Source organism: Rattus rattus, chromosome 2 (assembly GCF_011064425.1).
Source record: "Rattus rattus isolate New Zealand chromosome 2, Rrattus_CSIRO_v1, whole genome shotgun sequence".
NCBI lineage: Eukaryota > Metazoa > Chordata > Mammalia > Rodentia > Muridae > Rattus > Rattus rattus.
The window spans coordinates 216,240,945-216,255,761 of NC_046155.1; the positions used below are offsets into that span (position 1 = coordinate 216,240,945).

The window sequence follows — 14,817 nt, forward strand, 5'->3', positions numbered from 1 at the left end:
CTCAGAAGCCGAGAGGGAAGACCGCCTGGAGCTCTAAGTCAGCAGAGGTGACAGAGGCAGCCTCGGTCACCTCAGGTGCTAGTGTGACATCTCTAAGAAGAGCCGAACAAATGGAGCATGCTCTTGTATCGAAAACTTATATACATAAAAACTACTCCGTTCTAAGCTAACAACAATTTTACACATCACTTTACAAATACAACCGGTTTCTCTGAGATTTTTTTTTTTTTTTTTTTAATTCTCTCATTTGTCAGAATGCACCAAACTAAGCCAGGCCTGGTGGTACACACCTCTAACCCCAGGACTCCAAAATACATCCAGAAACTCCAAGCCAGCCTGAGCTACAGAGCAGAACCGGCTTCAAAATGTAAGGCTACAAAATGTATTAAAAGTTGTCAATTCCTGGGCCAGCAAGGAGGCAAACAGGGAAAGGTGATTTCTGTCAACCTTAAACAACCAGAGACAAATAGGGTAGGACAAAACTACGCCCCAAAAAGTTGTGCTTGGATCTCCCACCACACTTGCACATCACACGTAACTATACACATAAATAACATGCAATCAAAACACGTGGGGAAGTGGTCAATTTTTCAGAATAGGGAAATGGCTCATGAGTTAAAAGAAATATGAAGTTCTTTTAGAAGACCAAGTTCAGTTCCCAGGACCCACATAAGGCGGTGCACAACTGTCTGTCTTTAACTGTAGGGAATCTAATGCACTCTTCTGGCCTTCGTGGGCACAGGCCCCAGTCGCCACCCCCCCCCACACACACACACACACTCTTTTGTATTTTCAATAATCTTTAAGATAAATATTTCAATTGTACTGGATCTTAAGGAAAACAAAGAGTAACTTTTTGGAGAGCAGATAGCTAGGGACATTAACTCAGTGGAATGTCTGCTCAGCATGCACAAAGCCCCAGGCTCAATCCCAACCACTGGAGGAAGCAGAAAGATCAGACGTAAAAGTCATCTTTGGCTACACACTTGGCTATAGACGTAAGGCCAGCCTTTGAGACTCTGTCTCGAAACAAAATAGGAGTCCAGCAAAGTCTTCTTTTGAAGACAGATGCAGCTCTGACCGACTTCAGCCTGGTACCCAAGTGCTACAAGTCAAGTCTGTTCTCTTCAAGGACCCCTCTTCTTTGAGAACTACCAATCTGGAGCTGCTGTGCTTTTCAGAATGGTTCACTAAAAACCATATGAGCTCTCATCTTCCCAAGAAGACAAGAAAGCAACTAAGACAGTTTTAAAAAATTAAAATCATTTATCAAACCACAGATCAAATTTATACAAGTTGGTATTCCAAATTCTAGAAACAGGCCATAGAAATCAGCTGGGTAGAGTTCAACCAGCAATAGCCTCAAAGTCAGGTAAACAGACACCAGCTATTACCACTTAGGACATTTTATTGGCATATGACAATTTACAAGGGTCCCTGTTGAAATATACACCACACTGAGGAAGAATCGTTTAGCCATCTACATTCATTCTCATTGGATATTTTCCCCTCAAATTATAATTTAATTCCCAACACTGATTTTAACTGTGACGAAAGGGAACAATAACAATTCTTTGAAATAGAGTGCAACTGGGAAAGACTTTGCTTTTTATATTAAAATTCCTAAGATGTTGAAGCATACAAACCTAAGAATTGAGTCATGGCCTTCTAAAACTGTTTTCTTATTTTTTTTCTGGGAAAATCCTTTGGTTCCTTTTTATTTCTTTTCTCTGGGTAAAGGAAGTATATGTATGCAGTGTATATCACATAGTATGCAGCGTGTAACATATAGTATGCATTGTCTAACAGTTATTTTCCTGGCACTTGTATGCAAGCAGCTTTACCAAGAGGCTCTGTGCAGCTTTTGTAACATGTCATGAAGTATGTAGCTAAATGGTGATCTCAAAGAATACATACAGGCTACTTTGTGTCTGGCTGTAAGGAGGAGAATATTCACAGTGGTGTTCTACTGCAGTTCTTCTAACAACCCCTTTACTAGGATGCAGTGGGACTAACAAAATGGAAGAAACCACTTAAATACAGCCTGGTACTCCCTATTAAATAAGTTTCAACAATCTACTTTTCTTTGTTGTGGAAAGAGTAAACCTGAACAGGTACAAACGTGAAAATTCAGTGTATAACCAAGTAACTGCTAAAATAAAAGTTGTATATTCATGGAAAATAGAAATGGTAGGAAAACTATTAGGGGATTAAACACATATTGTTTTTGCATTTAAGTTAATCTAAACTATTGTAATAGTTATTATAAATAACTATTTATGTCCAGGTTGAAGCAATAAAGTTGCTCTGCAGGTATTTTCTGATTTACTAAATGATTCCATGGTGACGACGAGTGGGAGCATCACATAAACTGACTACTCCTGAGGACCGTAGGGTAAACACTTCACAGGTGACTTTGGTTTTAGTTTAACTTTGCTGCCAAAAGGTTTTAGCAGTTCAAAGACACTGTATAATCATCAAAACGTGAAAAGTTTACAGTAACAGAATAAGCACTGTCTTTTTTAAATGCAAAATACATGACTAATCTCTGCAATGTAGCTAATCTTACCTTTGTTTAAAAATTAGTTCTTAGCCCTGAAGGTTACTTTATTCCTTCAAGAGCTGTTAAATAGCGGAGAGATTATTTACCTCAAGAATAGACTCCCCCAAAAAAGGCCATTTTATAAACTTAAATTGAAATTAGATCAATAATACAAGCTTCCTGCTAAAATCTTCTATTAGCAACATAGAGAAAAAACAAATTACTTAAACACAACTAAACAACCCGTTGCATTTCTCGAGTCTTTTGTAAATTACGGACTGGTCTACAGCTGTTCAAGCATCCACTAACAGTGAGCTCTCCAGTCAGGGACTGGATGACCACGTGCATCACGTTACGCTGCAGGCTAACCTTCCTCCACGGGAGAAGGACTCCCAAACTCTGTCGTGGTCTTGTGGGGTTTTTGGTTGTGTTTTGTTTTTAATACAATCAGGTCTATGGAATTAGGAATTTACTTACACTGATATTACAAACCAATTTCTCTCTCTTGTAGGTAGCTGGTATCTAAGACCATGACTCAAACTATCAAATGAGAATGGAAGAGAATATTCAATTTTGAACTCATATTGGAAAGTCTCTTCAAATTATTTTACAGGCCTTTGTTTGCTTTCAGTAAAAATACCACTTTCTCAAATCTAACTTTTAATTTGTACCTTTTAGCTATTAACAAAGCTACTGTCCTCATTATATATTTGTTGAAGTGTGAAACTAGTTTACCATAATAGTAACTTTGTGATATTCTTCAAAAATTAGTCACCCTACTATGTAGTGTTCAAATTTTCAAAGATGTTGAACTGATATGTACAGTTAAAACGATTAGTGTGGTCACTATGAACAACTCCTGTCTGAGGATCTGTGTGGATCTGTGTAGAGCTAACGTTCACTTCAGGGTCAAACATTAACAGGGAGGCTGCTAAGAGCTGTCACAGAACTGTACTTGACCACATCTAATAGACAAAGCAGAAATACAAGGCATGTAACAAAAACAGTCAAAGGGCTTAAAAGTTGATCGTTACAAATATGATATTGAACGTCTTCTACTTTATTTCAGTACAATTTTCAACATACAGTCTACTATTTTCAAGATATTTGAAGACTTAAAACAAAATTTCTATAGACTACTTGCAAACAGTACATTTTAAGTAAAATGCTTACATTCTTATTTGAAAACAAAAATCAGGTTTAAAAAAATTAAGTGTCAAGTTCTGCTCCCTGATGCAATCTTGAGACTATTCCTAAAAAGGGAAAAAGAAATTAGAGGTCAGTAAATCTGTGAGTAGTTAATATCAATAATATTTCTAAGTTGATCAACTCATTTGCCTGCCAAGTTCATACAAAATAAACTGTCAAAAGTCAGAAAAATGTCTACCTTTTCTTCTTTGCGCCTGTCCTTCTTCTCTTCATTATTTTCCATGGTCTCCTCTTCATCCTCAACAATCCCATCTCCTTGGTATTTGTCATGAGTCCATTTTGGACTGCTACCTGATTTTTTGAAATTAAAGCGCCCTCTGCCGCGTTGAAAAGTACCACGACCTCTTCCTCTTTTGGCCCAATAATCCACACCGTCATCTCTGTCATCGTGCTATAGAAAGGTTTAAAAAGAAACATCAATAAAACAGTGTTCTTGTAAAGAAATTCCTTAGTATTCATTCTTTAATCATACAGCTAGTAATGAACTTCAAAAAAACTCCCCCTCCCCAAGAAATATAAGGATACTGCAAAAGATACAAACTGTCATTATAATACTATAAATATTTATTGCATCATGTAAACTATGCCAAGCATAAGAGATTTTAAAATCCTACACTGAGATTTAAATCTAGATGTAAATACGCATCAGTCTATAGACTAGGAGTTTCAATGGTAAATTTTAACAGCACAGCCTGAAGTTACTTTGTTTTTCATATAAGTACTGAAACTATTATGTTCCAAACTTAAGTTTTTAATATACTTAAACACAGTTACTCCCCAACTTACAAACTATTCTATTAAGTAAAACAATCTCCAAAGCTGAAAAGTCTGTAAAGTATTCCCATTCCAAAGTGCAGCACAAAAGGCTAAAGGTCTCCCTTGCACTAACTCACTAATTAAGCCCACTATGAGATAACAAGTGAGGCAAAACAATGGGCCTTTACAAGGAAACAAACACAATGCAAGTGTGAGCTCGGGAATGCTGCACAGCCTTTTAAGTGCTTGTACTGAGCAAGGACTCACTTACTAAAATGTTTTAAAATGTGTCACAAGGACTGTTTTCAAAACAGAATATGCCTTTCATCATAAGCATTTGTGCATATTAACTTACATAACTTAAAAATTAGAATTATACAGGCAGGTACTAGGCTATTTGAAAGAACAGTTCTTAGCTGTTAATACCTTGTATCTTTTGACACTTTTACCAAAGAATGAAGACTGCAGGTGGGGATGTGTGTGACTCTATAAAGAATGACTTCCCACACTACACAGAAGTACAGACTTCCGAAGAGAGCCACTCAAAATGTCTACTCAGTTACAGTTTCATGCTCCCTTATGGCACTAACACCCACTTCTAGAGCTTTGTTTGGTGTTGCTTTTAATATTTTTTGAATTTGTAGGAAGAGGCAAACAAGTTCTGAACAAAGGACCTCCCATTACACCTTCAACAGAAACAAACTTCTCTGAATCTACCTCATTGTAATAGAGGGAGGCAGTCTAGAAAGAACAGTAAAGACGCAGTAAAATGTCCTTGGCCCAGTGTCTGCCAAGCAAGGACTCAGTGTGCCTGCTTGCTTGGGTGAGACGTTGCTCTGAATACACATGCAATTACTCATCCCGTCTTTAGAACCAGTGGCTCTCTGTTCCTATCCTTAAACACGGAGAAACACCAAAGAAAGAAAACCAGTGGCAGTAAATGAGTTACCGTATCAGGCAACTCAGAATAGAAATAGAAAAGGCCAGTAGCAAAGCCAGTCGGGTTAGTCATTATTTTTAGATACACACTCATCTGAAATAAAACAAACTAGAACCCAGGAGATTAAGCTGTTTCTTTCAGAGCACATTCATTCTTACAGCAGCTATGTGAAACAGTGGGTGGGTGGACACCAACAACAGTATTTTTCCGTCTTTTCCCATTTTCATGTGTGTGGCATATGTATGGGTGCTTGTGCAGGTCTATGTGAATGCCAGTGGAGGGCAGGACTTAAGAAGGAGACAACTCAGGGGCTGGGGATTTAGCTCAGCGGTAGAGCGCTTACCTAGGAAGCGCAAGGCCCTGGGTTCGGTCCCCAGCTCCGAAAAAAAAAAAAGAACAAAAAAAAAAAAAGAAGGAGACAACTCTTGACTGCTCTTCCACCTTGTTCAACATGAAAACTGTGGCTAGGGGAATCCCTTATCTCTACTTTAGAGGCTGAAATTACACATAGGCCCTCAGATCACAAACCCAACATCTTTATAGGGTTTCTTGGGAATTCCAATGTTCTAACCACTGAGGTGTCCTCAGTCACTGGAAACAGTCTTAATTTTCAAATTCTTACATTCAAAATTTGAGTCTCCTAGTTTTAGGAATTTTTTCACAGACAGCAGTTAAATATTTACCTAACAGTCAGAATGCCTTTTTTTAATTTTAAAAAGGAATTTATAATGGACTCAAGACCTCCAGTACCCATTATCTCTCCGCTTAACACAATTAAGTCAAGTTTTTCTAGGAGTACAAACCTATAATGCTAACATTCAGCAACCATTTCAAAGTCAGCCTGGTCTATAGAACAAGATCCTGTCTCAATCTCCTCCAGTTAATTAATAAATGTATGAGGTATTATTTTAAAAACTGAAATTTCAAGTTCCTCTGACTCTACATTCCTTTACTGTCCCGAGACCTTGCCCACTCAGTACTCCTCACTTGTTCCAACTCCCTATGTTTGTCTCTCAGGATCTACTGACACTGGTATCTTCACAGAACTCTTATTACTGATTATCACACCCTTCCACAAAGCCAAGACTTATGATGAGAAACTCAAGACTCACACCAACTTAACCAAGGGAGAATGAATATCACAAATCAGAAATTTGGCTTGGAATGCGGTACATGGTATTAAATACAAATCCCATTCTTGCTACCTCAAATAGTCAAACTGCTCAGTAACTGAATCACTGGTCATCTGTGAAAATAGAATAGCTTCAACTCAAAGGGTTTTGTTGTTTTGTTTTTTTTTTTTTAAACTTTATTTCATGTCTGAATGTGAGTCATTGTGTAACTTAGGTCTATCCTTATGCCTGACTGCTGGGATTTTAGATATTCACTAACATGCCAGCTTAAATGTTCCTAAACATTAATTCCTGACACTAGAGTATGAGCTCCTTTCCTCTGACTGATACTTTGGTTCCTATCTCTGTTCTCAATGCTGTCTATAGTCAGTCTGTATGTAAAGCGAATGCTATTTCTGGTGAATCCAAGTAGCTACTTCAATTGCTCTTAAGTACAGAAATAAATCAACCATCAGTCTGTCAGTACCTGTAAACATATATTACACAGACCAAAGATGTTAAATTACAGCCCACAGCCAGTGGTGTATAGCTTTAATCCCATCACTCTGAGAGGCAGAGGCAGGCAGACCTCTTGAGTTTGAAGCCAGCCTAGTCTACAGAGCAAATTCCAGAACAGCTAGGACTAAACACAGATACTCTGTCTCAAACCAAAAAAGAGAAAGAAAAAGAAAAGAAAATGTCATAATAACAAATTATTATCATTACTTGTTAAATATCTAAATTCTTTTGGGGGGTAAGGGGAAGAAGGAGACAGGATTTCTCTATGTAGGCTTGGAACTGGACTCTCAAGAGTGCTGGTATTAAAAGTGTCCACCGCAACACTCAGCAAATAACTAAATTCTTAAAATAACACATTAATAAAATTAATGTGAGACGTATAATGTTTATGTCCCAATTTAATAAAGATTCATGAAAACAGATGCTGACAACTAATAAATTCTGATCTAAATTATATCTCGGATCCACTGGATCCACTGGATTCACTCTTGCTTTCTCCTAATTACTTTAGACCCAACCTAGATAGGGAGAAGATTCATTTTTCAATAAGTTACTGATCCTTTCCAAATAGATTCATTCCAGGATATAGCTTTATCCTTTAGTTAAGCAAACCTGCTAGAGATGTTCAAATCTGATCATCCTCTACCATTAACTATTTACTGCCTTGCTTACAATTTTCAAAACTAGCCTCAGAAACATGACTTCCTGAGAAGATATGATTAAAAACTAATATTCTGGTACATTTGGGTAACTTAATAATCTGCTCCTATAATAAAAACATACAACCTGTTCCCCTCCCATGTCCAACTAAACAAAATTACCATCTATCCAGAAAGCCTTCCAGACCCACACAAACTCCCATTTTAACCCTTAGAAAGCAATTTGAACAGGAAAAGCATATCCATCACAACCAAGAACCAAAACCAACAGATCTTGCTAGCAATTTCATTTTTCAATACCTAGTTTGCCTATTATTCCAATGAATTGTGAAAACCTGGAGACCCTTCATTACAAGAACCATGAAGAATGCTGTCTTTAAATAAATAGCGAGGGAATAAAGTACAAGGTAATGAAGAGGCTTCCATACTTAGACGTGTCTTCTACACAGATACAAAAGATGTTAAACTCAACTCTGAATGTGGCAGTTAAATCAGGCAATTTTTAATTTACCTTGAGCAGCCCACTGTGTGATGTTAAGTCAGGCATAGAAACTAAAGGGACCCAAATGAATTTAAAGTTTCAAACATCTTAAGTAATGATATTAAAAAAAAAAAAAATGTTCGCCCAAGTTACAATGAAAATCTCATAATGGTGACCATCTGCACTGAAATGTATTCACCTAGGATGTTTGGAAAATCAACACAAACCAAATAAAACAGAGTTCTAACACCCACCAAGAAGTACTTCTTGCTCTTTGGGGTATACTCTGGATCCCACTCCTCTTCCTTCGGTCTCTTTTGGAAAGTGGAGTTTGAGTTGTTTGGACCAGGGTTTGTCCCAGCAAAAACGCCTCGGGCTCTTCCTCTGCCTCTGATCCGAAACTGGTTAACAGTAACACACGTGTTTAGTAATGCGGTCACAGGCACTCAGTTACATGCAAACGCTAGACTGTACTGCAGTAACAAGACTGTGTGTGTTTGGGTGTGTGTGTGTGTGTGTCTGTCTGTCTGTCTGTCTACACAGCCACTCAGGATGGAACTGGTGGCCATTTTATATCCAAGCCTACTGAAAGTTGAATGAAGAAAATATTCTGAAGTAGTAGAATATGTACTTCCATGTGCTGGAACTAGTATCTCAAACAGTAACATAGGCAGGTCCCCCTTTCCACTAGACAAAAGCTGTATAGTTTCTGTGAATTACACCGACAGAGTCTCAAGTGTCAACCCATGTCTATTACCCTGAAAGGAAAGCCTTTCTGCTTCCCCCAAATGAATTTAAGACCCAACTGGCTACAGCTAAAGGTTACAGTATGGACCTGAGAGATGTACTGCACATGTAAGCCTCTAACAGTTCAGGAACTTTATAAAAGCATAATACTACATTCTATGTAGACTTAGGAAGGTTGTGTGACTGGTACACATATAAGCAAGGAGCTAAATAGGCAAATGAAAACAGCAATAATACAGAGAAATAAATCGGTTTTAGTATTTTTAAAACAGGTTTTCCAAAATTAAGTGATTTAAGAATTGAACTTTTGGGGTTGGGATTCAGCTCAGTGGTGGAAAGCTTGCCTAGCAAAGCAAAGGCCTGAGTTAGGTCCTAGCTCCTCCGAAAAAAAAAAAAAAAAAAAAAAAAAAGAATTGAACTTTTACTCCTGAAACATTGATCTGAAAGTAATAAAAAAAAAAAAATGGTATCCAGTTTATATAGATGCTTCAAACTCTCACACTGACTGGCACTTCATTTCACTGACAAGACAGCACTTCAAATACCGCTTTATCACTTGAGACTGCTTCTGACTTTGGGAAAGAGGACAAATAACCTATAAGGAATATCTGATTCCCCTCTGCACACTTCTCCAAGATAAACACTCTGGGGTGATCAAAGGTAACTGTCACTTACAAAGGTTCCTCGTGGTCTGCTAACTCCTGCAAATCCTGAGTAGTCTTTCATCTCATGGTGAGATTTAAACTCGTCTTCTCTTTCTTTCTTACTCTCTTTCTCTTCTCGGGAGCTGGGTGAGGAAGGCGATGCTGAAGAGGACGATGACCGAGAATGATCTTGCTCTCTCCTTTATGTTTGCTGAAAAATAAAAGACATGTGCTATTTTTTTTAAGATAAAGAATTATTTAAAATCTTACGAGGAATGTTTTTAAGTTCAAAAAAAAAGTACCCGCTTAAAATTATTATAAGTAAAATTAGGTATAAATTCTGACAGTCTGTTTCCAATTGTCTTCATTGATTGTTTTACATAATTAATACTACAGCCTACCAGCTACAAACTGGTAGTTTGCAAACTTCAATAATGTTCAGTCCATTATGATTTTAACTTCTAACTTTTTGTTATTTTAATAACAGGAAAGGCAAGAGTGGTTTGGTTCTGTTGTGGTAGCTGGGGATTGACTCCAGGGCCCGCCACACGCTAGGTGAGCAGGTACAACTGAGCTACAGCCCCAGTCGGAACTCGAGTCCAAGTTTTAAAAAGACTGCAGCTTATTACATACGCCCTGAGGGAGAACAGTCTGCTTGGTTTGGGCCACAATATTATGATAGAAATAAAAAGACATGTAACATTATAAATAAGTCATAAATTTAAAAGCACAAGTAAAATCCACCATTTACCTAATGAACATCAAGAAAAAACTTCTCTATAATACATTTTATTCTACTTATTGACTCGGTAAAGATAATTTTACATGACTCTAACGAACACCCGAAAAGGTCGCACCTGCAGTAACTCTTACCACTGCTAACAGTATCCAGGGAGATACAATTCTCAAAGACTAATGTACAAAATCCTACTTCCTGGGCTTTCCTCCCCCCATCTTCCCATGTTAAACCACTAGATAACACTTTAACAGTCTTGTACTCTGGGTGTTATGAGTTGAAAAAGTGCGGAATCAAGCATAACGAACCAAAGTTCTTACACAAACTGTTTCTAGAAATGCACTGCATTGAAGTCCAACCTCCTGATGTAGCCTGGATAATAGGACACATTAATTTGTCATTTTTTTTTTCAGTGTTAGCTTGCTATTCCAAAGTTTTTGTCCTCATCCACCATAAGCCGTGTAAAAGACAAATACATTTTTGCTGTAAAACAAATAATTTTAATTGTTTAAATTTAAACATTTGATTACAGTCAAAATTGAAAGCAATTAAGCTGACAATTATTAAAGGCTAATTAGAAGCTAGAGCCTAAGTCAAGACAACTTTAACAGTCACCTGTCATCTCTGTAAGGTTTGTACTCCTTGTAATCCTTTGGTGTTTTCTCTTGCTTTCTTGATCCACTAGATTCCCTCGAACCCTTGGAATCTCCCCGCTCTTTACTTCTTTCTTTGCGGCGACGGTCAATGTCATGCCGAAGATCAGCCGAATCACACCTTAATTTTTTATCTCCCTGTAGAAAAGACATGTAAAATACAGATTTCATGGAAGAAACAGAAATGTGTACAGACATGCAGTTGTATCACAACAGATTCTAAATTGGTACTTTAATATCAAAAACTACTGCATCATGTACTGCCATCGTCCTTGGAATTTCTTTTAAAACTGCATTTTACTGAGCATTTACGGAGATATACTAAAACGTCAAGGCATTTTTAGGTTTATGGTAATTGTTCAAAGCAATCCATAAGAAACTTTCATTCAGCAAAGTGGTACATCTTTTTACTCAGTGAATCATTATTACCCCTCATTCTTGCAAATAGCCTTTATGAAGTAGTTGGACAGTGTTAAAGCTATCATCTGTAGATGCAATGTGGTTTCAGCATGTAATCGAGATCCTGGAGTTATGGTCTCATTAACTAAGCCTCAGAACAACAAGCTCTTCCCAGATAAACTGATAAACCCGACAGAAGATACTTCAAAATTAGGGAGTCTGCAATTTTCATGACATGCAAGTGGAATAAGATTAATAAAACTGAGGTTGAACAAATGTCAAACAAAGTCAAAAAGATATTATTCGCAATCCTGTGCTCAGTATTTGGGCTATATATTGCCCTTTCTCAATTCAGGTATTGCAACAGACATTAGTTTAACTGGGTCACAGTTCACCTCCTCCTTGTTCCATTGCTTTTTTCAAATACTATATAACTTAGGAGTTGAAAAGAGGCATCTAGGAATGAAGAGAAATTATACATCAGTAAGATGCTATACAATGTGGCCATCCTTGATATTATTCAACAACGAGAACTATTTATTCTGGGACGTCTAACTGTAATATTCATAAACATCAACGAAACTGAAATCTCTCTCAATGTTAAGTACGACTCACCAATTTGTCCCTAGAGTAAGGAGTCTAATCACCTAGGTATTACTGACTCCATAAGAAACAATGTATCTAAGTGAAACTACTCTGTAAATCTTGCTAAGCAGGTAATTTCAAATCAACAACACGTTAATTATTCATTAAAGACAAAAAGATAACCAAGCCCAACTATCAGTCTTCCTGGTCATCTATCAGTTATTACTTCTCTCTCAGACCAAAGACAAAGTGAATTGTTGAAGAAATGAAACACAATAAGCCTAAGGTATTAATAAGGTCAAAGCTTTTGGTTTTTTGGTTTTTAAGTATTGAACTGTTCCTTCCCCAGTCTGTTTTTCTAATCCTGTTATCTCCTGCGCAGAGGCATCGCCTTACCTCTAAGCTCTAGATTTCAAAACCAATTCAGTTAGCAGCACACCCTACTGAAAAACTTGTACACTGGCACTGTCAAGTAATTCCTCTTAATATAAGTAAAATCCAAAACAGCCCAAATCTTCCACAACTCTACAGAACAGATACATCCTTATTATTTTAATTAGAAAAGTCAAGGTTTAAGAGTTAATTACTTTCCAGAACCCAGATTTTCAAAATAGAACTGATCCCTTGCCACCTCTACTGCCTATCTTACTAAACTGGACCTGAACTGCATATATAAAGTCATATGAACTAGTGTACTCAATAAATGTCAGCTTGAATCACCATTAAGTACCTTATGGCTGCACTACAGTCTCGCCAAGCCAAGGCTTCCTCACCTTACCTGTATTATCTAAACAGTTGCAAAGCCAAATCCCTAAGTAGTCCAATAGAAATGAAACATGTTTCGTTCCAAAGTTGACTTTGCTCATCAGTTTTTAGAATTCCTATTCTTTTCCCTCTCATGATGTAGCCACAGCAAGCCTGGAACTTTTATACATAGCTCAGGCTGGCCTCTGCCTCCTGGGTGCAGGGAATAAAGCTATACCCAGCCTAAAATGCTTCTTTCTTTCTTTTTCTTCTAAATTGAACATAAGATTTTTTTTTCATTAAATATATTCTGATTACAGTTTCCCCTCCCTCTACTCCCGGTTCTTCCCCACCTCCCCTCCCATCAGGATACATCCCCTTTCTGTCTCTTGTTAGAAAACAGACATCTAAGGGATAATATTAAGATATAAAACAAACTGGAATAGGACCAAACAGAAGGTAAAGATCCCAAGTAAAACTGCCTATTTCTTAAGTAAACCAAACAAAAATGTGCAATGGGCAGGTATGACAGTGCACATCTGTAAGCTAGGCACTCCGGAAGCTTATGAAGGAGTGTTGGCATGAGTTCAAAGACAGCCTAGGTTGTCAAAACTTGCTACTCTCAAAAGGACAGCACTAGGCTAACTTCTTTGAAGAAGCAGAAATACAATTAACTTTAAAAGACATTCAAACTCTGACTTATAGATCTCATCTCAAAACCTCATAAAAATCATGGTATAATTTATATCCTAGTCATTAATCTTTTGTCTACCTATCCTTAGGACTGACATTTACCATTCACTGACAAGCATTTTCAGAAAAGTTTTCTTGGTTTAAATTAAGATACACAACTATAAACATTATGTACTTACAAATTAAAAGAAAAAGATGTAATCATTTTGCCTAAGTAAACGTTTAGTTTAGTATCATTAAGCTCATTTTCACATAAAAAGCAAAAACATTGATAAAATAAAAACTACCTTTTGAATTTCTTCTTTAAAAACTCTCTCGTCTCCTGCTAAACGGGTATGCTTCCTCAGAGCGCTTGGGGAGATGTCAATCCTCCTTAATATAAAATAAAGTGTATTTGTAGCTATATTATTTACCTTCTGATTCAAAAGAAAAATAGTACTACTACCCATTGGTGAGAAATATTAGTTATATCTCTCCTGAGAAACCAATCTGGCACAGTTAAGTCTACTGATTTAATTCCTAAACTAAGAAATAAAAATTATATGCATTACGAACTAATGAAAAACTGGATATGGTGGCAAATGCCTCTAATCCCAGTACTCCCCATGTTGAGACAAATAAGAAAGAGGAAGGACTGCTTTGAGTTTGATGTCCACATAGGCTACACAATGAGTAGGACGCTTGACAGAATTACATAACAAAATCCTGCCTCAAACCAACTAAAATACTTGGGGTAGATCTTTATATACAAATGAAAGCAGACCTTTACACATTAAACTTTAACCATGAAAAGTAATACATTATTATTTTAAATATTAAATCACCATGCAACTAAAATGAATTAACTTATTCAATGTCAGTATTGACCTAATAACAAATTACTGCCTTCCAAGAGTCTTATCATTTCATCTTTAGTTCATCCTGTGTTTGATTCTGCACCTTTCCATTTCAGGCTTTGAGTAGTTAGAACTTCTCACTGCATTCTGAGCAGTCATCAACGACCAGCATACACGAACTAAGCACCAAGCTAGATTCTGAGTTTCCACTGTGACACAATCGGCAGATGAAATAGTAATGTCAGGCATTCGATAATTGGTCCCCAAGGAATGGAAGCCAGAACACAGACTGCATGCTACACAGCTGCTGGCTTCACATCCACCCACTTTCACGATAACTCTTCTGGTCCACACCAAGCATTTTTATCTCAGGAATTCAAAGTTCCTTGAGACAGTCACTCCCCAACCCAGGCCCCCAAAACTTACAGCTATTAAATTCCACAATGAATAAAGGTAGTATATAAAAGTTCTAACCATTTTAAACTAAGTAAAGTAAAAATCAGGGGGAAAAAATTAAACTTTTCCTAACGTCCAGGTACAGTGCTTCAGTCTAGGAGAAAGA

The 14,817-nt window shown here is 37.2% G+C and overlaps 1 protein-coding gene across 1 annotated transcript in view; it reads right to left on the reverse strand.

Moving 5' to 3' along the window:
- Positions 1 to 1,390: 1,390 nt before the first annotated feature.
- Positions 1,391 to 14,817, reverse strand: part of Bclaf1 (BCL2 associated transcription factor 1) — a 28,965-nt gene continuing 15,538 nt past the window's right edge. Inside the window, 7 exon segments of the mRNA XM_032894933.1 lie at positions 1,391 to 3,795; positions 3,930 to 4,142; positions 8,473 to 8,619; positions 9,641 to 9,807; positions 9,810 to 9,820; positions 10,961 to 11,136; positions 13,707 to 13,791. Coding sequence (XP_032750824.1) covers positions 3,790 to 3,795; positions 3,930 to 4,142; positions 8,473 to 8,619; positions 9,641 to 9,807; positions 9,810 to 9,820; positions 10,961 to 11,136; positions 13,707 to 13,791 — 805 coding nt within the window. The 3' untranslated portion in view covers positions 1,391 to 3,789.